The 27570-nt window shown below is 31.9% G+C and overlaps 1 protein-coding gene across 5 annotated transcripts in view; it reads left to right on the top strand.

Moving 5' to 3' along the window:
* Nucleotides 1-27570, top strand: part of LOC126882130 (monocarboxylate transporter 5) — a 681181-nt gene that overhangs the window by 401089 nt on the left and 252522 nt on the right. For 3 of the 5 annotated variants that reach the window (XM_050646979.1, XM_050646980.1, XM_050646976.1), the window contains exon 4: nucleotides 13928-14446. In XM_050646979.1, the coding sequence (XP_050502936.1) occupies nucleotides 13928-14446 (519 nt within the window). The remainder of the gene's footprint in view (nucleotides 1-13927; nucleotides 14447-27570) is intronic. The other 2 variants (XM_050646977.1, XM_050646978.1) reach the window with 2 other exon arrangements.

A 27570-nucleotide genomic window follows, 5' to 3' on the forward strand; every position in this document is an offset into this window, starting at 1 on the left:
TTCTAAAATGAATTATAGCAGCTCAATGAATTCATTAATATTTAGAGGTTTCAGAGAATTTAATGAATTGCCTAATGAATTAAAAGACTGTAGGACAGTTAAAAGTTTTAAAGATAAATTAAAGGTTCTCCTTAAATTTAAAGTAGTATGTATTTGAATTGGCGGAGAACGTGCACAATATTTTTGTTTATTTTTATTGCCTATCATTGGTTGGTGAACTTGTTAATTTGATAATAATTCGTTATTAATTTTGATTATAATTGTTATTAATTTATTATTATTTTTTAATTTATTATTACATTTATTATTTTTTTATTGAATTTTTTTATTGTGAATCATTGTATTGATTGATTTTCTTTCGTTTTATATGTAAAAAAAAATGTATTTAAGTTAAATTTGTATATTAGGTTACCTATTTTTGAAATAAAGATATCTATATATTATGTATTAGCATTCTGTATCTGGAATCTATTCTACAGTTGTTTATAGCTTTTTCTATTGCCCACATTTCCACGCTGTCAAATGCTTTTTCGTAGTCAACGAACGCTAAGTGCAGATCTATATGGTATTCGTTAGCTTTTTCTATTAGTGTCCTAATTGTTAGAAGATGGTCAGTGGTGCTATATCCCTTTCGGAATCCTGCCTGCTCTACTGGTTGATAAGAGTCCAATTTGTGTGTTAGCCTGTTGTTGATAATCCTCATGAATAGTTTATACGTTTGCGACAGCAGTGAGATGAGTCTGAAATTTTTTATGTCCTTTCTGTCGCCTTTCTTAAATAGCAGGATTGTAAGACTTTCGTTCCATTCGTCGGGTATTTCTTCTTTATGTAGACACTGATTAAACAGATTTCTTAATGTTTGTAAGATTTCTTCTTTCCCTTCTTTCAACATTTCAGCAAGGATTCCATCTGGTCCTGGTGCTTTGTTGTTCTTTAATTGTGATAGTGCTGCTTCTATTTCATAATTTTCTATTTTTGGTAATGTTTCTGAGTTTACATTCGTGATTGTTTTCTTGATATATTCCTGAGTGTTGAAGTTTGCGTCTTTCTTTGAGGTGTATAGTTCTTTATAAAACCTTTCTACTTCTTCTGATATCTTATCTCTTCTCCTCTCTTCCCGTCCTGTTTCAACCTTTATTGAAATGAGTAGTGGTTTCCCTAAATTTGGTCGTAAGCATTTTAGGCCCTTATTTTTCTCAATTACTTTCTCGATTTCATTTTCAGTGTGTTTTCTTAGATCCTCTCTGGGTGTTCTCCTAATAAGTTTGTTCAGTTCTACGTATTATACTGTGTTTCTTTTGTTTTCGCTTATTAGTTTTCGTCTACTTTCCATTAATTTAACTGTCCCTCTACTTAATCTATTTTCTTTTGTTGTTAGTTTTTTGGCAGTTTTCATTCCCGTTTCCAAGAGTTTTTTTTCATTTCTTCATTAATCTTATTAATTTCTGACTCTTCCTTTGCTACTTGTTGTTTATAGTTTTCCCTTAAAGTCTGTCTATATTATTCTGCGTTTTGTCTTATTCTGCTATGGTCAATAGGAAAACTAACCACAAACAACGGCATGATGTATTATGTTGGTAACAATGATCCAAGACACCGATATGGAGTTGCCATACTTGTAGACAAAGAGACAAACAAATCTGTCGTTGGTTTTACCCCCTAGTCAGAGAGATTGATGATGATTCAGTTGCAAACATTCTCTAAGAAGATAAACGTTGTCCAATTATATGCACCTACTGCAGATAAAGATGAGGCCGAGATAGAAAGGTTCTACATGCAATTGAACGAAATCATAAGATCCACAAAAAAAGATGACATATTGTTGGTGATGGGAGATTTCAACGCCAAGATTGGAAAAGGAAAAGTGGATGGATGTGTGGGAGAATTTGGCTTGGGAGAAAGAAATGAAAGGGGGGACAGACTTGTCGAATTCTGCCAAAGCGAGGAGCTGGTAATAATGAATACATTATTTAAACTACCTAAAAGAACCTGGAAATCACCGGCGGATTCGGAAGATCACATTGTAAGAAACCAGATAGATTACATTTTAATCAAATCCAGATATAAAAACACTATAAAGTCTGTGAGAACATACCCCGGAGCTGACATAAATTCAGACCATAATCCACTAGTAGGCGTAATGAAGATAAAATTAAAAAAGATCCAAAAACAAACAAATATACCGCGATTCGATGTCTCAAAGATAAAAGAAGAACCTATACGTTAGAGTTTAAAACAAGAAATAAATGATAACTTAAAGAAAATCAAACAAGACGTGATAAAGACAACAGATGTTAATGACAAATGGAACATGATACAAGAAACGTTAGTAGAGGCAGGAAAGAAAATATTACAGACAAAAATAAGAAAAAAACAGATATGGATGACTTCAGAAATCCTAGAGTTAATGGAGGAAAGAAGAAAACATAAAGGCAGGAATAAGGCAAAATACAAAGAAATACAGAGGTTAATAATAAAGAAAATAAAAGAGGCCAAATCCACCTGGCTGACAAATCAATGCAGTGAAATAGAGGAATATTCTAAAAAACATGATAATATGCATAAGAAAATAAAGGAAATCACAAATACACAGCGAAAAAAGAAAGATGGCCTTCTTAAAGACATAAATGGAAAAATTATTATAGAAGTCAAAGAGAAATTAAAAAAGTGGAAGGCGTACATAACAGATCTGTTTGAGGATAATAGACAAGAACCGGAAGAAATCGATAGCGAAACGGGACCAGAGATCATAATGGAGGAAATCGAACAAGCAATACGAAACGCAAAAAACGGAAAAACTGTAGGTCCAGACGAAATACCTGCAGAATTACTAAAATGTCTAGACGATGAAACTCTACCTGTACTACTGGATCTGTTTAATGAAGTATATAAAACCGGAAAAATACCTCAGGAATGGTTGGTGTCCACCTTTGTAACAATACCTAAAACAATATATGCCAAAGATTGTTCAGATTATAGGACAATATCACTAATAAGCCATACCCTCAAAATATTTCTAAAGGTGATTCATGGAAGATTATACAAAAAGCTAGAAAATGATATGGATGATACCCAATTTGGGTTCCGCAAAGGACTTGGAACAATAGAGGCATTGTTTGCATTTAATGTCCTCTCTCAAAGATGCTTAGATATGAACCTGGATATTTATTCCTGTTTCATCGACTTCGAAAAAGCGTTCGACAGAGTCCGACATGAAAAACTAATAGAATTATTGAAAAACAGAGATATAGACAGACGAGACTTACGAATTATCATCAATCTGTATTGGAATCAAAAGGCCAATATAAAGATAGACGAACAAGAGTCCGAGAATATTGATATAAAGAGAGGGGTAAGACAGGGTTGTGTACTGTCGCCGCTACTGTTTAACGTGTACAGTGAAGCCATATTTCAGGAAGCGATAGCGGAACTAAGTGATGGAATCTCTATAAACGGAAGAACAGTAAATAACATAAGATTCGCTGATGACACCGTTATAATGGCAGACACCCTCGAGTCGCTACAAGAATTGTTAAATAGAATTAACGATTATTGCATTCGATATGGACTCAAAATAAACAAGAAAAAAACTAAATTTATGATTGTCTCAAAAACACAACATGGAAATGAAAGGTTAATACTAGAGCAAACCCAAATAGAAAAAGTAAAGACATACAAATATCTGGGAACCTGGGTTGATGACAAAAATGACCAAAGCAAAGAAATTAAAGTCCGAATTGAAACTGCAAGGCAAGCATTTATAAAAATGAAGACACTGCTTACAAACAAAGACCTTCAGTTGCCTCTCAGATTGAGGGCTCTAAGATGCTACATATTTTCTATATTACTATACGGAATGGAAGCTTGGACATTGAAAAGGCAACATATAAGAAGAATAGAAGCGTTCGAAATGTGGTGTTACAGAAGAATGTTGAAAATTCAGTGGGTTCAAAGGATTATCAATGTTGAAGTGCTACGACGTTTAAATAAGGAGTTAGAAATTATGAACAGTATAAAAACAAGAAAACTAGAATATTTGGGTCACATTACCAGAGGAGAGAAATATGAGCTGCTGAGAGTTATTATGCAAGGAAGGATCCAAGGAAAAAGAAGCATAGGAAGAAGACGCATCTCCTGGCTGAGGAACCTTAGAGAATGGTTTAACTGTAGTTCATTACAACTGTTCAGAGCAGCAGCCAACAAAGTGACCATAGCCATTATGATATCCAACCTCCGCTAGGAGATGGAACTTTAAGAAGAAGAAGCTATGGTCAATAGCCATTGGTTTTCTTCTAGATTTCTGCGTCTCTAGTTTGCTTATTTCTATTTTGGCTCGTAGTATGCGGTGGTCGCTGCCAGTTGAGAATTTATTCAGTGCAGTTACGTCTTCGAAGATTTTGGTTATTTTGGCAGAGGAAGTAGTCTATTTCATTTTTTGTCACCCCATTTGGGGAGACCCATGTCCATTTTCGGTTTGGCTTCTTATTAAAGTATGAAGGTGCATGAAGGTTTTGTTGTTCGAAATATTCTAGTAGTCTTTCACCCCTAATATTCCTTGATCCAAGTCCGTAGTTTCCTATTTTGTTTTCTGAATCTTCCATTTTCTTTCCGATTTTTGCGTTAAAATCTCCCATAACGATTGTTGTTTTTATATTTTTGTCTTCCATTGCTGTGGTGATGTCATCATAAAAGTTATCAATTTCTTCCTCATCATGTGTTGTTGTTGGAGCATATACTTGTATTAGTTTCATTCTTGTCTTCCTGTTAATTTCTAGTATGATATATCCTACTCTTTACGTTTTGTTTAATTTTCTCTTTGATCAAAAATCCTATTCCTCCATATGTTTCGTCCTCCTTTCCTTTGTAATAGAGGCGATTTCCTGATTCTAGTTCTATACACATTTCTCCTCTTCTTTTGACCTCTGACAATCCTACAATGTCCCATTTGATTTTAGTTAACTCCTCTTCGAGTTCGTACAGCTTTTCATCTTGAGCCATGGATCTGATATTATATATCGCTATGTGTATTCTGTTGCATTCCTTCTTTTTCCGTTTTCTCTGATTCGTTCTTGTCGAGCTTTTGCCTCCCCCAGAATTTATGAGGCAGATCGGTTTCCCGATGTGGGACTCCGGATTTCTCCTACCCACCTGGGGTCCATTTCCGCTTTGTTGTAAGTTCGACAGTGTTAGTTTGGGGAAAATAGCCATAAAACACCACGCTGGCCAGGCGGGTTGGTGAGTTGTAGGGATCACATTTCCTTGACTCCCTGTAACTGTTGTATGGTTATTCCGCTCATACTCGGTCGCCAGAGCCTCGTCTGTTATGTAGCAGGAGGCACCAGGTAATTATAGACTACCACTCGTTCAGGTGAGGTTGACTTTTGGATCGATTGATGTATTGTTGTTAAGTCCGATCCTTTATCTCCCGTCAAACCCCTATCAGCTATTAAAATGTCGTAATTTGTTAGATTAGGTTTAATAAAACGTCATTTTTTAATTTTAATGTTTATTATTTTTATATTATCGTAATTAAAAAAAAAATACTGTTTATTCTCACATGTTGAGGCATTATGGCATTTAGAGTTACACAATACGTTAGACTTTTTACACTTTTGAAGAGCATTTATACTAATTTTTCTTAAGAGACAGCTTAACGTCTGGAACATCTTCGAAATTAAGAAAATTCTCTTTGCATTCTCTTATTTGATTTCTTGAAACAAGTTTGTTTATTGTTTCGTATTTTGTACCAACTTTATATACACCGTCAATTGTTTTATCTTGTATGATAATCAAAATATTTCGAGCATCTCCTTTGGCTCTATCAAAGCTGGGGATAGGTATTGTTACAGTTTTTCCGATCGAAATTGGAGGAATTTTTTTTTACTTATTTTGTTTCATAGTATTAGCCTGGGCATGAAGATCTTCAATCTCCTTTCCTATATTTATTTTAATTTTTTCTGGCTGTGTAACAATACCTATCCCCAGCTTTGGTATAGCCAAAGGACATGCTCGAACTATTTTGGGTATCATAAAAGCTAAAACAATTGACGGTTTATATAGAGTTGGTACGAGATACGGAACAATAAACATTATTTTTTCAAGAAATCAAATAAGAGAATGCAAAGAGAATTTTCTTAATTTCGAAGATGTTCCAGACGTTAAGCTGTCCCTAAGAGAAATTAGTACAAAAGATTCTAAATTTGGAGGACAAGGCTATATAAAATGCTACTGCAATCTGCAATAAGAAATGGTCTTTAAAATTATGTACCTAAGTGTAAAATAGGTCTAACGTATTATGCAACTCTAAATAATGCCTCAACATATGAGAATAAACACTATTCTTTTATTTTAATTACGATAATATAAAAATAATAAACATTAAAATTAAAAATGACGTTTTATAAACCTTCTTCTTCTTCTTTTTATATAGACATTACTCTGTCTGTTTTTCAATGTGCCTTCAGTAAGTTGTCATTCCATCTTTTTCGTGATCTTCCCACTGATCGTCTTCCTATTGGAGAACCGTCTCTCGCCGTCCTTACTACTCTATTTGTTGTCATTCGGCTTATGTGGTCGTTCCATTCTACTCTTCTGCTTTTCACCCAGTTAATAATGTTGTCCACCTTGCATCTCCTTCGTATATCTGCACTTCTAGCTCTATCCCACATCGTCTTACCATCGATTTTTCGCAATGTTTTCATCTCTGCTGTTTCTAGCATTATTTTTGTCCTTTCTGTATCAGGTCGTGTTTCTGTCGCGTATGTCATTATTGGTCTGATGACTGTCTTGTAAATTCTGCCTTTCACTTCTATTCCGATGTTTTTATTTCTCCATATTGTTTCATTCAGGCAACCTGCGGCTCTGTTTGCTTTATTCACCTGATCTTCCACTTCTGTTTCAAGCTTTCCGTAGCTGCATAGTGTGATGCCTAGATATTTAAACTCTATGACTTGTTCTATTATTTGACCCTCCAGCTCTAATTTACACTTTATTAGATCTGCTGTTATAACCATGCATTTATACTCTGGGCTAATTAGCAAAATACAAGGAAAAGTTATTTACCAGCAATTTTATTGCTGGAATCAATTCTTATTATTGTATGTATTAATAATATAGGTATGCAAAGTCCGCATATAGTGTGCTGCTTTTTTTATAAACAAAATGGCGCCCGAAAATCGTGTTTTTTCAATTTTTGCTCTATAACTCCAAAGATTTTAACTTTACGCCAAAAACACCCAAATAAAAATTCACCGCAATTAAATTCTGCATAGATACGTGTTTTTCCCGATTTACTTCGACGAAAACTTTCCCCGGAAAATGCGGGTTTTTCCAACAAAATCTTTAATTTTCAACTAAAGTTTTAGATAAGTAATTGTTAATCAATAATTAAATAACTTGGTAATATGAAAGCTCTTTTCGTATAGATTATAATTCCAGAAGCCAATGGAAAGTGAATGAACAGTTTAGCAACAATTGAATTGTTAATTAATAATGTACGGTCGCTATAATAACCACAATAATAATGATGCATAAGAATAACTATGATTTTTTTATAAAAAGACACTATACCTATCTAATATACTTTACAGAATTGAAATTGGACTATATAGGCGGCCTCATGAATATTTTAAAATTATAAACAATTTTTTGGCTTATAAACAAATAGAATATCTCAAGAAATATTAAATTAACTTAAATCATGAAAACGGTATTGGAAAAAAGTGGCAGGGCGCTTCTTTTAAAAGAAAAAACGTTTAATTATGATGAGTGGTTCCTGAGATACAACCGGTCAAAGTTGACCGGAAGTCACGGCAAAGATATAAACAATAAGATCATAATTTTTAAACCATCACCTTTTTATTTTTATCCTCTTTCTCCACACAAATTTTCATATCTTTAAAATACTCATAACATATATTATTATAATAAAAACTATCGATAATACGTGTGAAAAGTGCCAAAAATAGCAAAATTCCAATCAAAAATTAGGCTGGAGAAAATGTAACCCTCAAAGTTCAAAATCGGTGTACGCTAAAAAAATGCATTTTCTCGGCTTCCCATGGAGCGATTTTCTTCATTTTTTTTTGTTTCCAAGTAACTCGAGTAGAGCCATCTAACCATCGCATTATTAAATGTCAAACTTGCTTTTGTTTGGTTATAATAGATTAATTTATTTATAAGAAAAGAAAACTATATATTTTTTTCCAGTTGAAGACTTTTTTTAGATAAACTTACTACAAGTGTACCTTTTACCGTTAAAAACACAAATATTCTCATTTGAAAGCTGTATAATTATTTAAACAATCTTTATTTAAACAAATTAAAAATTTGTGTTATAATAAATAAATTAATTTATTATAACAAAACAAAAGCAAGTCTGACATTTAATAATGCGTTAGTTCGATGGCTCTGCTCGAGTTACTTGGGAACAAAAAAAGAATGAAGAAAATCGCTCCATGGGAAGCCGAGAAAATGCATTTTTTAACGTACACCGATTTTGAACTTTAAGGGTTACATTTTCTCCAACCTAATTTTTGATTGGAATTTTGCTATTTTTGGCAATTTTTGCACGTATTATCGATAGTTTTTATTATAATAATATATGTTATGAGTATTTTAAAGATATGAGAATTGGTGTGGAGAAAGAGGACAAAAATAAAAAGGTGATGGTTTAAAAATTATTATCTTATTATTTACATCTTTGCCGTAACTTCCGGTCAACTTTGACCGGTTGTATCTCAGGAACCACTCATCATAATTAAACGTTTTTTTTCTTTTAAAAGAAGCGTACTGGTGCTCTTTTTCAAATACCGTTCTCACAATTTAATTTAATTTAATATTTCCCGAGATATTCTATTTGTTTATAATCCAAAAAATTGTTTACAATTTTAAAATATTCCTGGGGCCGCCTAAATAGTCCAATTTCAATTCTGTAAAGTACATTAGATAGCCATAGTGTCTTTTTATAAAAAAAAAATCATAGTTATTCTTAAGCATCATAATTATTGTGGTTATTATAGCGACTGTAAATTTTTAATTAACAATTCAATTGTTGCTAAACTGTTCATTCAATTTCCATTGGCATCTGGAATTATAATCTATACGAAAAGCGCTTTCATATTACCAAGTTATTTAAGTATTGAATAACAATTACTTATCTAAAATTTTAGTTGAAAATTAAAGATTTTGTTTTAAAAACCCGCATTTTCCGGGGAAAGTTTTCGTCGAAGTAAATCGGGAAAAACACGTCTTTATGAAGAATTTATTTGCGGTGAATTTTTATTTGGGTGTTTTTGGTGTAAAGTTAAAATCTTTGGAGTTATAGAGCACAAATTGAAAAAAACACGATTTTCGGTCGCCATTTTGTTTATAAAAAAAGTAGCACACAATCTGCGGACTTTGCATACCTATATTATTAATATGTACAATCAAAAGGTTCGATTCCAGCAATAAAATTGCTGGTAAATAACTTTTCCCAAAAATGGCCTATTCTCCGATAATCAGCCCAGACTATTAGTGTTTTTTGGGGAAATTAACATGTTAAATTTTCTAGCGGTTATATTAAATTCGTGCAGCATACGTTGTAAATCATCTTCACTTTGACAGATTAGTATTGCGTCGTCTGCGTAGCAGATTATTTTAAGTTGTTTTTCTCCCATTTGGTATCCTTTTTTTGTTCTTACTTTTTTTATTATTTCGTCCATGATCAGGTTGAACAACAGAGGACTCAGGGAATCTCCCTGTCTTATCCCATTGCCAGCTTCAATTGGGTCAGTTAGTTCTTGTAGAGATACCTCTCTTGCGTACAATAAATGGATAACGTCTTTTAATTTGACCCTGTCAAATGACTTCTTAAGGTCCACGAAACATAAGTATGCCGGTTTGTTGTATTCTAACGATTTTTCTTGAATCTGCCTCATTATAAATATAGCGTCGGTGCATGATCTTCCCGACCTAAAACCTTGTTGTTCTTCTGCTAATGTTATAATTTTATTCAGTTTGTTTGTTATCACTTTGGTCGTTAATTTTAGTGTTGTGTTTAATAAATAAATTCCTCTGTATTTCTCCTGGTCCGATTTTTCTCCCTTTTTGAAGAGAGGTATTAGAATGCTAGATCTCCATTCTTGTGGTATTATGTTTTGTTCTATTATTTTTTGGATTAGTTTTAATAATTGTTTGGTCAGGTCTTGTCCTCCATACTTTAGGAGTTTATTCGATATTCTGTCCTCTCCTGATATGTGTATACACCGTTCTTAGGCGTCAACGCCCTTCGGTAGGGATCTATGGAGGAGTATCACCAAGCCGGAAGCCCTTATCCCTTCCCGTACCGCTTCTCCATAGGCCGATCAGACGCCAGTTTATTCCAGACCAAGCCGTAGACTCTATTGAGTTTTATACTACGGCGTTGGCCTTTTTATAAATTTCATGACCTAGCTGAGGCTCGAACCAGCGACCGCAAATCGCAAATCCACTAAACTTGTCGATCGACTGAGCCCCAGCTAACTGGACCGTCAGACCTCTCCTGATAATTTTCTATTTTTTAATTTCCTTTATGCTTCCGTTACCTCTGCTTCTTCAATATTTGTTTCTTCGTTTGTTGTCACTTCAGGTGTTGGTGGTTCGTTATCGTTATCTTTAGCAAACAGAGATCGAAAATAGTCTGCCCAAGTTTCCTACTGAATGTGTTTCGTTTTTATTAGTTCGTTCATCTCTTTTCTTTGTCCTCTGATCATTCTCCATATTTTCTTTTGTGTTCCGTAGAAGTCGTGTTCCATCTGTTATAAGAAACTCTCCCAGTGTTCTCTTTTTATTTGTCTGACTAGAGTGTTTGTTTCGTTTCTAATTCTTTTATAGTGGTTGTATGCCTGTTGTGTTTGTTGTGTTCTGTATTGTAAAAAGGCTTTCTTCTTTTCTTCACATTTTATCTTCACTTCCTCTCGAAACCATGGGGTTTTCTTTTTTGATATATTGGTATTCGATTCGTTACTTTCCTCTCTCCAAGTGATTCTGTTGCTGCGTTAATTATGTTACTTTTGAGTTTTTCCCAGCTTTCCTCGATGTTATCGTTTTCTAGTATTTCATTATCAGCAATCTTCTCTGATATTCTTTTTCTATATAAGTACTCCGTGGATTCCGTACTTAGTCCTTCGACTTTGATTTTTGTTTGTGTTGGTGCCACTCTCTTAGGTGTGAAGTATTTCATGGTGATTCTAATTTTACATAATACTAGGCTGTGGTCACTACCTACATCTGCTGAGTTGAGGCATCTTACGTCAATTATTTTTGATGGATGTATATCTCTGTTAGCTACAACATAATCTATCATAGATCTTTGTCCACGGATATTATTGAATGTATATTTGTGTTGGTCTTTGTGGTCAAAAAAGGTGTTGTTTATTCGAAGTTCGTTATTCGTGCATAAGTTTATCATCAGTTCTCCATTTTCGTTTTTGACATTCTCATTATGTTTTTGTTTAATTCCAGGTATTACTTGGTTGCCTATTCGAGCATTAAAATCCCCCAGTATTATCAACTTTCCTCTAACTTGATCTACTACTTGTTGCAATTGATCATTGAATATTTCCCTTGTTGTTTGGGGCTTACTATTTTCTGGGCCGTACACTCTGATGATGTTCAGGTCCTCTTTCTCCATTCTAATTTTTGCTGTGACAATCCTTTCTGATACATATTGACACTCTTTGATGTTATTTTGGTATCTTTGGTGTATTAGTAAGGCTACACCCTCTTTGGCCCTGTTTTCTTTTGCTACTCCACTGTAGATTAGTATATATTCGCCTAATTTTGACTGGCCTTTTCCTTTCTTTTTGGTCTCCTGTAGAGCTCATATATCTATTTTTTTCTCTTTTATGAACCTAATCTAACAAATTACGAGATTTTAGTAGCTGATCGGGGTTTGACCAGTCAAACCCCGATTTCATAAAATTAAATTTCGACCTTTGCCTGACCAACTTAGTCTCTCCTAGGTTTGACTAGTCAAAGGCCGAAACTGTAATTTATTTCGGGCTTCGACTAAGATCGTAAGTCAAACCTGAGGAATGCCTAGTCAAACCTAGGAGTGCCTGAATTTCGGGTTTTGACTATAAATATATAATTAATTATTTATATGGGAAATAAGCCACAATTAAAATGAAAAAAATAATTTTATTAACGTTTCGACGCCCAAATCGGGTGCCGTTGTCAAAATACAAAATATTACAAAGTATTTTGACAACGGCACCCGATTTGGGCGTCGAAACGTTAATAAAATTATTTTTTTCGTTTTAATTGTGGCTTATTTCCCATATAAATAATTAATCATAAAAATGCCACAAGGAAATAGCTTCAGAGCAACATATAAATATATAGTATAGTATAGTTGATCCAAAAGATGGCATAACCCAGACATCCAAAGTGAAAGTTATCCTTCAACACCAAATTGTTCTATATGGTCCACACAATGTCCAGAAAAAAGTCACACCATTTTGAGCGTCGGGTTTGGGGGGAGAGGGGGGAGAAATCGGTAAATTCGTAGTTTTTTAAGTTTTTCGCCAATATTTTTCTAAACCTATGCGGTTTAGCATGAACAACCCTCTATAGAAAATTGTTCTACATTAAATTTGAAATAAAAAAGGCCCTATGCATAATCTTTCTAAAATGAATGGTTCCAAAGTTACGGAGGTAGTATAGTATAACTGGTCCAAAAAAAGGCCTAACCCAAACATCCAAAGTAAAAGTTTTCCCCCAACACCAAAATGTTCTATATGGTCCATATATTGTTCAGTAAAAAGTTACACCATTTTGAGCGTCCGGTTTGGGAGGGAGATGGGAGAGAAGTCGGTAAATTAGTAGTTTTTTTACGTTTTTCGTCAATATTTCTAAAACTATGCTTTAGCGTAAACAATGTTATATACAACAATGTTTTAGATGAAATTTAAAACAAAAAATGTTGTATACATAATTGTTATAAAATCAACGGTTCCAGAGTTACGGAGGGTGAAAAGTCGAGGTTTTCGATACTTTTTATATTTTTGGGCAATATTTATAATATAACTATACCAAAAACCCAGACATCCAAAGTGAAAGTTATCCTCCAACACCAAATTGTTCTATATGGTCCACATAATGTTAAGAAAAAAATCACACCATTTTGAGCGTCGGGTTTGGGGGGGAGAGGGGGGAGAAATCAGTAAATATAAAAAGTATCGAAAACCTCCACTTTTCACCCTCTGTAACTCTGGAACCGTTGATTTTATAACAATTATGTATAGAACCTTTTTTGTTTTAAATTTTATATAGAATATTTTTCTATAGAACATTCCTTACGCTAAAGCACAGTTTTAGAAATATTGACGAAAAACGTAAAAAACTACTAATTCACCGACTTCTCCTTCATCTCCCCCCCAAACCGGACGCTCAAAATGATGTAACTTTTTACTGAACAATATGTGGACCATAAAGAACAATTTGGTGTTGAAGGAAAACTTTTACTTTGGATGTCTGGGTTAGGCCTTTTTTTGGACCGATTATACTATACTACCTCCGTAACTTTGGAACCGTTCATTTTAGACGGGTTATGCATAGGGCCTTTTTTATTTCAAATTTAATGTAGAACAATTTTGTGTAGAGGGTTGTTCATGCTAAACCGCTTAGTTTTAGAAATATTGACGAAAAACGTAAAAAACTACGAATTTGCAGATTTCTCCCCCTCTCCCCCCCCCCCAAATCCGACGCTCAAAATGGTGTGACTTTTTTCTGAACATTATGTGGACCATATAGAACAATTTGGTGTTGGAGGATAACTTTCACTTTGGATGTCTAAGTTTGGGGCTAACTATACCATACTAATACACAGTATTTGCCATAATAAACAGTACCGAAAGTGAACATTATATTAATTTGTTAATTTGCACGCTGTTTTTTTTTTCAGGGCCATTATCCAGCTACTTCGTCAACCGGTACGGATGCAGAACAGTTACAATAGCTGGTTCTTTACTAGCTTCAGCATGTCTAGTGAGCTCGTTTTACGCAAAAAATGTGCTAACATTGTGCCTCACAGTTGGTATTGGTACGGGAACAGGCTTCGGGCTGATCTACCTCCCTGCTATCGTTAGTGTTACCACTTATTTTGAGAAGAAACGTTCCCTAGCCACCGGCATAGCAGTGTGCGGTTCCGGATTCGGTACCTTCCTATTTGCTCCAATCATATCCAAGTTGCTTGAAGCGTACGGTTGGAGGGGGTCAATTTTGATCATAGGAGGAATCATCCTGGAGTGTATATTGTTCGGAGCACTGTTTAGACCATTAGAGGAGATCAATGGAGAAAAGGGAAAGAAACTAAAGTTGACAGAGGCGAAAGTTGATCTACACATTTCTGAACACGATCTACCTCAGCTTACCACCAGTCTACCGCCACAAAACGGTCAGTATGGTGGGTCAGGTGGGTACGGTAGGTTTTAATTTTAACACTATATCGGGCCGTATATGTGACTAAAACCAAGTACACAACATGTCTGTTCTTTAACAATTTCAACTTGATGCAATTTAATTCTAAACATCAAAATATTTTTGACAAAGGTGAAAAATGGCGTAAAATGTTTAGTCTAGGCGCCAAATAGAGGTCACCGTGTCCTTTTCAATTCTGATGGACAAACTCAACGGTGTCTTATGTATTTTTGGCTGCTGATTACGAATTTCGAGGGTGGATTTCGATCCGAGTGGTCAAAAAATTGTTATAAACAATTTAATTGTTTATAAATTGTTTATAAGGCTCTGGCTCATAAACTAAAAGAGATGATAAAAAACGTTTCAAATAAAATTTGTTCTTTAATAAAAAACGAAGAAAAAAACGTTTATTAAACTTAAATCCAACAATTAGGACTGAAGTTATTGTAAAATTAGTGCAAAATAAGTATTTTTCGAAGCTTGATCGGTCGTAACTCGGCTTCTACGCATACAAATGAGCCTTAAAAGGTCTTATTTTAAAGCTTAGTTAATAGGCTTTCAAACAAAGTTTGTTTAATTGCTTTTTATTTATTTGTTTTAAAGTTATACCCCTTTGAAATTATAATTTTCTTTAAAAAATTGTACATTAATTTGTTTATAAGGGTTTCAAGCAAATTTGAGCTATAAACATTTATACTTTAATTAAAAATAATGATAAAAAACTCAAAAGGAACAATTTGAGCTTATGAAAATGTTCGTAAATTTATTTTTTGCCAAGATATCGATATTTTAATGGCGCGCTATGAGGCGCATGATCGACTCACAGCGTAAAGGTTCCCGCACTAACTTCTCGATGGAAATTATAATTTCTATGTATATTATACGTTATCCTTATTTTTCAGTTTTGAAGATCCTAATAAAATTTTATCATATAATTCTTATAGTTAAATCACCTCGTATCACCTTTCATTTTATTTACCTTGCCTTCTATTTTTTGTACTATATGAGAAAAAAACACATTAAAAACTAATATTTCAGAAATATAACTAAAAGGTAAGTTGATATTATTTATTATTACTACTTTTGCTAACATTTTTTTTCATGTATTTGCATCGAGATATATAGTTAATCTCAGCTTTTTTACATCTGCATATTAGATATATTTTGCATATCTGCATATTCTTATATCTGCTTCAACGTCAAATAAACGTCAAATTGAAAGGCAGTTTATTTAGAAGTCCTCCTAAAAATTATTAATTTTTAAGGTTTTTTCTTAACTTTTTGAGTATTGCTAGTTGTATAAAGAAGTACTAAACTAGTGTTCTGTAAGAAAAAGTGAAATTTCGCGACTAGAAGTTAAATTTCAGAAAACAAGTAATATGGAAGGTATACCACCCGAACCTCCAGATAAAGAGAAATTTTATCTAGAAATGGAAGGAGATGGGATGGTGGAATATGAGGAATTAAATAAAAATAGGCTAAATAATAAGGTAACAAACAAACAAAACCAAACAAGTAGCACTATTGAGGTAAGTAACAAATTTAGTTCGATTGACGATGAAACTTTGACAAATTTAAATCAAACAGATAAGTCAGGTAAATTTAAATAAAGTAATAAATTTAAGATTAAAACATAGATATCAATTTGGAGATAATGCACCTTATATAATACATATAGAAAATTAAAACGGTAACATCGGTCGATTACACAGGATCGGCACGGCCCGATTGATTTTAAGTTCAGTACCTGAAATTGAAAATAATATCACACAAATTACAATAGTTGGTAGAAATAAAATCAAGGTAGAACTAAATAATTTTGCTAGTGCTAATAAATTAATTGATTCTGAAATTCTAAAAAGCAAACAGTACGAGGCATATATTCCAACGTTTTTTACTCAAAAGAAAGGTGTTATAAAATTGGTAGATAAAGAGATAGAAGATAATGATTTATTATCATTAATTAAACCTAGATTTGGAATTAAGTTCGAAGTATTACATGTAAAAAGAATTATGCGGAAAGTGATTCAAGATAATGGTAATACTATTTATGTAAAAACAGGAACCGTAATTGTCACTTTTAAAGGTCAGTCTATACCAAAAAATGTAATAATGGAAAAAATGATATACTAGGTGGAAAATTATACACCCAAAATAATCCAATGTTTAAAGTGTTTGAGATTTGGGCATATAAGTGCTCAATGTAGAGGAAAAGATAGGTGTGAAAGATGTGGCGAAGAACACAACAAATCTAATTGTTCCAATCCGAATAATTTACTTTTTGTATTGTGCAAAGGAAACCACAGCGCTACTGACAAGGGAGCAGATTGTACAGAAAGACAAAAACAGGAATATATTAAAAAAGTTATGAATAATGAAAATATAACATATTATGAAGCTAATAATAAATAAAAAAATATTATTCAACAGTAAGCAAAGAACAAGAAAATACTTCAAATAAATATACAATATATAAACGAAAACGATCAAGTAGTATTGATTCTAGTAGTGTAGATAAAGAAACAATGGAAGCACGCAGAAAAACTTTGAAAACACCAAAAGTACAAAGTCAGCCTTGTTATAATCTTAATAATCCCATATATTCTAACAAAACACAAACACAAAACGATAATCAAAATAATATAGGAGAAATAATAGTAAAATTTATTTCAGCAACATTAAATCAAATTAATCACAATTTAGATAAAAAAACGTTGGAATTATTAAAAAACAATATTTCACAATTATTATTACCTCGTGATGGCTAACGTTTCATTTCTTCAATGGAATGCGAGATCAATTAAAACAAATAAGGGTTATTTAGAAAAATTCTTGTATGACAATAAAATAGATATAGGATTAATATCAGAAACTTGGTTAAAAAGAAGTAATTTTATTAACTTTACTGGTTATAATGTCTTTAGAAATGATAGAGATGACGGATATGGTGGAGTAGCCATAATTTTAAAAAAATTAATTAAATTTTACAACAGTCCTACTTTTCACCAAATCAAGTGATATGAGCTGGCGACTCGCCAGCTCATATCACTTCAAAATGGTTGGGTAAAACCTTTACTATGAAAAAATTTTTATATGTATGTATCGTCCCAGTGGTTGTTTTTATTGTTTTACCATAGAAAAACTAAAAATTAAAACTAGCTTTCATCAGCCGGAGTTGTACTGTGGACCTGAATTACAAATTTCTTAATGCGATGCAAGAAAATACATTCCTAAGTAGCCGGTAATTTTTATATATTGACCATTAGCTCTGAAGATGACTTTTATGTCGAAAGCGCTTAGCTAAGGAAATTAAAATACATTTACACACTTTAATATACTTCTTTCACTTCTTTCATTAATTGTAAAAAGGTAATACAAGAACAAAAACTAGCTTTACGCAAGTTTAAACTACAGTCTAATATACAAAATTATATAAATTATAATAAATGTGTAGAAAAAACCAAAAATGTTGTATTAGAGAGTAAGCGTAATGCATGGAGAAATTTTTGTAAAACTTTAAACAAAAATACACCAATTAAAGATATGTGGAATCAAGCCAAACGATTACAAAACATTTTTAAACCACAAGTAAATCCAGTGACGGAAGGAGAATGGGTTGAGGAGTTTTTAAGAAAATTATGTCCAGATAATATATTTTCAAACATTAATGTAATGGAAAGAAAAAATTCTAACCATCCACTTTCAGTTCCATTTAGTTTCTGTGAATTAGAAATAAGCCTTAAGAATAAGAAAAATACTTCTCCAGGTATAGATAATGTACATTATATTATGTTGGCCAATTTACATCAAAAAGGAAAAGAAACACTATTAAATTTTTTTAATCAAATATGGCTATCAGAAGTTATTCCAGATAACTGGAGAGAGTACCGGGTGATTCCTATTCTCAAAACAAATCGGAATCCTGATTCAGCAGAATCTTATAGAGGTATTTCATTGAGCTCCTGCATAACAAAAACACTGGAAAGAATGATAAAACTTAGGCTCGAAAGTTGGCTAGAAACAAACAATAAATTATCACAAACACAATTTGGATTTCGAAAAAATCATTCTACTGTGGAAGCAGTGAGCCATTTGGTAACAGATATCAATTTAGCGTTTACGAAAAATTCTTCAGTAATAGCTCTTTTATTAGATGTCGAAGCAGCATACGACAACGTTAATTTAAATGTACTATATAACAAAATGATACAAATAGGTCTGCCAGAATGTTTCTGTCAAAAAATAATAAAATTGTATGACTGTAGAAAAATATATATATATCTGTAAATAATAACACATTTGGTCCAAGACTAGCGATGGGTGGTTTACCTCAAGGAGGAATATTAAGCCCTTTGTTATATTTAATTTACACTTCTGATATAGAAAAAAATTTAAACTCAACAAAAGTTTTACAATTTGCAGATGATATAGTTATTTATCAAGAAAACAATAAAATAGAAAATGCAGTCAAATCCATTGAAGAAGGAGACAAACATATTAAAATATGGAGTGAATTACATGGACTAAATATATCTGATTCCAAAACCAAATTATGTATTTTACAAGAAAACGAAAAGAAATACCCAATCACATCTTAATAAACAATATATCCTATCCTGTACAAAGTTATGTTAAATATTTGGGTATTACTCTGGATAGACCATATAGACCATATAGTTAAAAAAACAGAAAAAGGCATAAACCTTCTTCGATTCGTATCACACTTACGTTGGGGAGCAGATCCAAATATTTCTTTGTTGTTATTTAAAAATAATATAAGAGCTATATTCGACTACGGATCAATATTATACAGTGACGCATCACAGTGTCATTTAAATAAAATAGACAAAATCATTAATAAATCCCTTAGATTGTGTATAGGAGCCCTAAGAAGTACACCGATAAATAATCTACAAGTTTAATGCTGTGAAATACCGATGGATATAAGACGAAAAAAACTTGGCATCAGCCTTTTAGTTAGATTGTATGAAAAAAAGGCAAGTTTAATTTCCAAAATACATTTATCTGTTTTTAGCAGACTTGACAGAAAAATATTGGATAAAAAAGAAAACTCTAAATATAGTAGATTTATATTCAAAAATGATAATATATGATAAACAACTTTATAAATATGACATACACCCAAATTATAATATCGACTTTAATACTATGGAACAAGTTCAGGTATGCTTTTTAAGGGACTATAGCAATTTGCCTCTATCTTTAAGAAAATTAGTGTTTATCTCCGACAGTTCACAAATGTTCAAAGATTATTGTATGCTATATACAGATGCATCAAAAAATATTGAAGGTGTGGGGTGTGCCTATTGGGATAGCAGTAATAAAATTAGTAAAATGTTTAAACTAAATTCTATTATGAGTATATACACAGCTGAATTAATAGCGATAATGGAAGCACTAAAATATTTATCTAATATAAATCATTCAAAGTTTATAATTTTTAGTGACAGTAAAAGTTCTCTTAGTAAAATTAGTGCTATAAATCCTAAATCAAAAGTGAACTACATTGAATTATATATCATAAATAAAATTAAAGAACTTCAGCAACAAGGAAAGTCTGTTAAGTTGGCATGGGTTAAAAGCCACTGTGGAATAACTGGAAATGAAATGGTAGATGAATTGGCTAAAAACGCGGTGACACAAGGAGTATTAACCCATTATCTTTGTACGCCAAAAGATATTGAATCAGATTCATTCAAAGAGATTAAGAAAGAATGGAAAGAAAGGTATATTGATGAAAACGTAAATACAGGAAACCACTACAGATCAATCAGAAACTATATAACGGATAAACCTTGGTTTTCTAAAATGGAGTCGACAAAAGATATGACAAGAACCATATGCAGAATGAGATTTGACCACTGTCTTACTCCATCATATTTATTTAAAATTAATATAGCTGATAGTCCACAATGTATTTGTGGACAGTTGGGCAATCTACAACACAAAATTTTGACATGTTCTCTTATCTCTAATAAAGTTAATATGTTTTTAAATTCACTGTATTCTTTGACTGATGTCCACCATCCCATTAATTTAAATTATTTATTAACATTAGAAAATAATGAGTTGGTATGCCGACTATTGTATAAACATATTTTAGATATTAAGCTTAAATTGTAATTGTAAAATATAGAGTATTTCTTGTAAATTGTTATATGTTAAAAGAAAAAGAAAAGAAAAGAAATATAAAAAGAAATAATAAAAAAAATAAAAAAAAAACAAAAAAAAAGAAAGAAAAAATATAAAAAAGATATATAAAAAAATAGAAAAAAATATATAATAATTAAAAAAATATAAAAAAATATATAATAATTAAAAAAATATAAAAAAAATGTAGATAAAAATGTGACAAACTTGGACAGACATAGTAAAATAGCTTTCGAATTAAGTATAGGGCTTAAGAAGAATGTTGCAGTTTTTGCTGTGGAACTCTGAAAACATCATTTAGAAAAAAATAAATAAAAAAAATATATCAAAAATTATTAAAAAAAATACAAAAATAATTATTTATTAGTAGAATTGTTTATTATATTAGTATTAGTTTTAGGATAAGATACGAAAAAATGACTAATAAAATAAAAAATAGTAAAATTGGCGAATGGATTTAGTGTCCGCAGTCATATAAACCCAAACAAACAACAATATATCTGCTTCAATTATACGTGCACAACCGTTTTCAGTAGAACATACTTTGATGTTGATATTTTTTGACATATAATAACAATTTTTTATCAGTTAAATTATTCATTATTGCAACAAATCAATATTACATTACACTATTAAGAAACAATGACTATATTGTTAAAAATATACAGAATTGGTTAAGTAATAAGAGTAATAAGTTGGTAATAGACATGTTAAGAATAGACAAGGCCTCCTGAGCAAAATAGTGTAACACGAGAGCAGTCGATAGGTGTGTTTAGAGTGATATTACTTGACTATGAGCCGATCTTGAGCCTCAGAGCGTGCTATTAAATTATCGATATCTTGGCCAAAAATAAACCTTCAATCAGTTTTCTAAGCTCAAAATATTCCTTTTGAGTTCTTCTATTACTAACGTTAATTAAAGTATAAATGTTTATTGCTAAAATTGACTAAAAACTCTTATAAACAAATTAATGTACAAATTTTTTAAGAAAATTATAACTTCAAACCAGTAATCTTTGTTTGGAAATCCATTAATTAAGCTTTAAAATGAGACCTTGAGAAGCTCATTTACATGTGTAGGAGCCGAGCTACGATCGATAAAGCGTCGAAAAATACTTACTTGACTGTGAGCCGATCTTGCGCCTCATAGCGCGCCATTAAAATATCGATATCTTGGCCAGAAATAAACTTACGGACATTTTCATAAGCTCAAATTATTCCATTTGAGTTCTTCTATCATTATTGTTGATTAAAGTATAAATGTTTATAGCTCAAATTTGCTTAAAACCCTTATAAACAAATTAATGTACAATTTTTTTAAGAAAATTATGACTTCAAACGAATATAACTTTAAAATAAATGAAGATAAAGTAATTTAACTAACTTTGTTTGGAAGCTTATTAATCAAGCTTTAAAATTAGACCCTTTAAGGCTCATTTGCTTGCGCAGAAGCAGAGTTACGATCGATAAAGCTTCGAAAAATACTTATTTTGCAATTTGCATTGTGCACTAATTTTACAATATCTTCAGTTCTAATTGTTGGATTCAAGTTTAGTAAACGATTTTTTCTTCGTTTTTTATTAAGGAACAAATTTTATTTGAAACATTTTTTATCATCTCTTTTATTTTATGAGCCAGAGTCTTATAAACAATTTATAAACAATTAAATTGTTTATAACAATTTTTTGACCACTCGGATCGAAATCCACCCTCGAAATTCGTAATCAGCAGCCAAAAATCCATAAGAAACCGTTGAGTTTGTCCATCAGAATTGAAAAGGACACGGTGGCCCCTCTGGCGCCTAGACTAGTTATGAATTGACCAAGTACTGGTACTAATATTTATTTCTGTTTGTGATGTCTTAATTTTATAATATTCATATATGGTGGAATTCCTACTTATACTATTTAATAATAAATTTTTAATTATGTGACTACAAGTGCAATCGACTCTTTTAGTGACAGTGATATTTTTTACTCAAGGAAACACAAAAAAGTACAGTTTAAAATTTTTGTTTTTCACAAAGTTTTTTGTATGCCATTTTCACCTACACTTTGATACAATTTTTTTATACACCGTTATGGTCTAGGTGCAATTATTGTACACTTTCTGTGAACCGTTGCCGTTCTTTTTTAAATATTATGTCAGATCTTACATCAAAAAACTTTTCGTGCTTTTTACAAGTTACCATTCTCACCTTAATGTGATTTTTAATTTGAGGACCATTTTTTTCTGGATCTGTTGCCTTTACCATCTAGAATGAATACTTCACATATAATGGACTGATGATGTTTTGTAAACACAAAACGAAACGTTTTCTGTAAAATATATGGATTACTAAAACAACGAGCTTCTTTGTTCTGAAATTCTTCTTTTGAACTTCTTTTGAACTTCTTTTGAACAACAAAGAAGTCCCACAAGAATGGAAATTATCGTATATGTCAGCAATATACAAAAAAGCAGATCGAAAACTATGTGATAAGTACAGGGGGATTTCCGTTACACCAACAATCAGCAAGATATACGGAAGGGTCTTAAAAAACCAAATAGAAGACGAATACAAGGAAATGGAGGCAGAAGAATAAGCAGGATTTAGAGCCGGAAGATCTACAATTGACCACCTTTTTGCAATCACAAAAGTCATGGAAAATAAAACAGCGGTTAACCAAGAGATTCATTTCGTATTGATTCTATTCATTGATCTGAAAAAAAAATACGACAGTGTACCTTTGGTAAAGTTATGGGAGGCAACGGAGAATACAAATATAAACATAGAAATCATAAAAATAATTAAAAAATTTTATAACAACACGACCACGAAAATTAAACAAGAAAACAAACTCGCCGACAAATTTCTGACAAATAAAGGGCTCAAACAAGGATGCTGCCTCTCTCCAACACTTTTTAAAATATATTTGGAACAAGCTCTTAAAAATTGAAAACGGAAATGCAAGAACATGGGACTCCCACTAAATGACCATACACTATATACTCTTTGTTTCGCAGACGCATCTAATAGCACAGACTACGATGATATTTGTTACATGACGAGAAAACTAATAGAGGAATACAGGAAATGAGGACTAGAGGTCAACATAAGAAAAACCAAATATATGAATATCGGTGAAACGCAGCAGGACTTGATACTAGAAAGAGGAGAAACAATCAGTAAATAGAATATATAAATATAAATATATAATACGAATATAAATACCTGGGTATGAAAATCACGAGTGATGGAACACTGGACGGAGCCATTAAAGAACAAAATACTCAGGGCAGGAAAGCAATTACGCTCCTAAACTCAGTACTCTGGGACAAGCAGATAAACAACCAAAACAAGAAAAAGATCTATAACGCCGTAGTGAAAGCATTATAACATACAGCTGCGCAGTATGGCCTATGAAGGAAAAAGCAAAACGAATATTAGAGGTCACCGAAATGAATTTCTGGAGAAGAGCTGCAGGAAAGATCAAGAAGAGAACATGTCACCAATGAACGAATACGAGAAATAATGAAGATCACACATACAATAAATGACGAAATCAATGAAATACAACTACGATGGTTTGGTCACGTACAAATAATGCACGAAGACAGAATCCCAAAACAAATACAAAACTGGAAACCGCAAGGTAGAGGAAGAAGAGGTAGACCGAGGAAAGATTGGCAGGCAGGAATAAACAAAGCCATGGATGAAAGAGGTCTGCAAGTAGATCAATGTGCGGACAGAGAGGAATGGCGAACGGGTATCGGAAGACGGAGAACGTTGTAAACCGATAATATATATATATATATATATATATATATATATATATATATATATATATATATATATATATACACGTCTTTATATCAATGCGAGATCCGACTAAATCGAGGACAACCCGAGATCCACCAATAGGAAATTAATTATTGGAGTATATTGTTCATAACTATCTTTATAATTAACATATTAATCATGGCACACTTAGAGGGGAAAAGATTTTTGTACTTAAATTTTTCTGATAAATTTACAGCGAAACGAGATCCGTAGCTGAAAAGAGAAGGGGAGGACTTATATACGAAATTTTAGATATTTACCGGTCAACGCGAGATCACACACTGATGCCAGCTCTAAAGAGTATTAGTCGAGCGATTAGAGCTCGTGTTGTATTGTATATTTCCCACGATATACAGATAGCATTGTCTCGAATTCTTTATGTAACTTTTAGGTATCGCTTCTTTTGTGTCTTTAACGTCTACCGTGGTTTTCTTTAAATATTTTGAATTTATTGTGTTTCAACCATATCTAATACCCACTTTAACTATAACTATTTAGATTTACCTTTCAGAAAGTCCCTTAGTTTTGTTACATACATAAGGGTGTGAAAAAAGAAAAAGAATACTTTACAAATAATAACCATTTAATAATGATAATTATTTGCAATACAATATTTTAAAACTATACATTAATATTCTTAAAAAACACTTACTACCAAACCAAAATGTAATTATTATATTCTTAAAGAATACAAATTGTTACAAAATAATTATTTAAATGATTGCTTGTTTTAAAAATACATTACAAAAAAGTAAAAATTTTTATAATTATTATTAAAATTTAAAAAATAAAATACCTCAATATGTAATTATTATTTGATAGTTAAAAAATGATTTTAAGTAAAATGATTTAAAAGATAAAAAGAAACACACATACTTTTCAGGGTCAACTCCTAATTGCATGAAAAATTGGATTTAGGTTTTACCCATCCCCCACTTCAAAGTTGAAATTGTGCCGTTGATTGCTTTTACTTGGAGGGTGAAAAAATATACGTTCATAATAAGTCCGGAAACACATCTGACAAACTTTAAGCAACTTTTGTTCTATAGAGTTTTTTTAACTTACGTACTAGGTTAATTCAGTAGTAGGTACTAGAGTCACTTGCGACTAAAAATGTTTACTTTTCAACAAAAAAAAACACGTTTTTCGGCGGTTTTTCGCAAATACTAAAAAGTAAGTATTTTATTGAAAAAATATTCTTGGAAAAAATGTAGCATATAAAAAAACGAAAAAATAGTATATTCTTAGTCTATAGAACCAGTAAAAGTAAATTTGTAGCTCATAAAAAGACGATCTTATCCTTCAAATTCCAAATCAAATATTTTAACGTGATACATAGTACCAAAAAATGAAGCTCTTTTCGGGGAAAAACCCATTAAAAATTGTTTAAACTGTTTACACAAAGCTTGATTATATTTTATAAAAGTTATATACGGGTAGGAAAGACAACCGAACGAATTTTCGAACGTTTAAACTTGGTTTAAACAGACTACATCCCAGATTTACCAATTTCTGGACAATTGATCCAAAGGCTGGATTCTAACAACGAAACAGTTGTGGATTTTCAAGTTTTCAATGAGAGTCAGAATGAAAAAACCATAGTGATCTCGAGTATGATGGTTTGGAGAATTTGGCTGGTTATATCTGCCATAAATTGAAGGACTCCAGTATTCAATCCGAAGATGTTTCAACGTACACGTGGGTTGATCATTTGAGTAAGTGTGGTTTATGTAAACCATCAGACACTCTCTTGTCATATATTAAGTAACTGGAGACAGTTTTTCCTTCCACATGAATGGTGATTCCATTTTGGTAACTAAAAATTATTTAAAAAACCTTATGTCCAGAAGTGTAACTGTAGACTGTTCTAACAAAGCGAACAAGTTATTTTTTAGGTCTCGGATGTACTTCCGAAATAAAGAATTAAACAAGTCTCTTAACAACCTGACATTGCGTAAAAGCAAAATTATGAAAACTGCTACATAGTTGCTGTATGTACGTCTATTTCACATGCACAAAATTTGAATAAAGTGCATGGCATGAAAACTGTAAAACTTATTTTTGTCTTTTCAAAGCCTCTTACTTAAATCTGATGAAATACATTATTTAAAAAGTAAAAAATTTTGTTTTTTTATCAATCCATTAAATTTATGGTTTTATTTTGGGGCTTTTCTTCCCCTTGGTAAAAATTATATTTACTAATGTGTAGGCCACTAATCAATTTTTGCCAACTAACGAAATATAATAATTTTATTAAATATCGATTTTATGAATATTTTTATTTTCCGGATACCAATATAATCAAGAAACTGGGAACTTTACAAATAACTGAAAATCAATTTAAATAAAAGTAAATAGTTTAATAATTTTCCTCTAAACTATACAAATCACTTAGTTTCTTTTAGTCATAATTCATTTATTTGTACTATTCTCAAATTTCATTCGCGTTCGTATTACGAATGCATAGACGGGATTATGCTTTACTCTGTTGCTGACGTCATGCGCCAATCGGACGAGCTTACGTAACTAGAATATCAGGGTGTGCATATTTCCGGGTCCCGGTGAATTCGTATCTATTTTAATCCCCCATCCTAATTACAGGCCAACTGGCAACTCTGGTGCGCAGGTAATTTTTAAATAACCCATTAACTACCGGTGAATTGGTAACTTTCATTTTTTAAGTATTGTTGATAATCTAATATCGGTATTCCAGGTATTTAGCGCTGCACTCCTAGAAAATGGAAAAATGGCACAGCAAGTGAAACCGATGACGAAACGAAACGCAAAAGAGAAAACTTGGATGATTGTTTTAATGGAAGTAAAATTACAAAACGGTCACCAAGCAAAGCAGGCAACGAAAACAAGGAAAACGATGAAATGCTTCAGGAAATAAAACAAATAAAGAAAGAACAACAACAAACCAATAAATAGTTCATGGATGTAAAAGCAGAGAATCAAAAACTAAAAAAAGAAGTAAAACAGCTACATGAAAGAATGGAGCAACTGGAGAAATTTAGCAAAAAGAAAAGCTTGATTGTAACTGGGTTGAAAGTAGAAACAAATGATTATAAGACATTAAAAGAAGAAATAGAAAATTTCATAGCCCAAGAGTTACAAACAGAAATAAAACTAAG

The sequence above is a fragment of the Diabrotica virgifera genome, chromosome 3, assembly GCF_917563875.1.
Source record: "Diabrotica virgifera virgifera chromosome 3, PGI_DIABVI_V3a".
Taxonomy (NCBI): Eukaryota; Metazoa; Arthropoda; class Insecta; order Coleoptera; family Chrysomelidae; genus Diabrotica; species Diabrotica virgifera.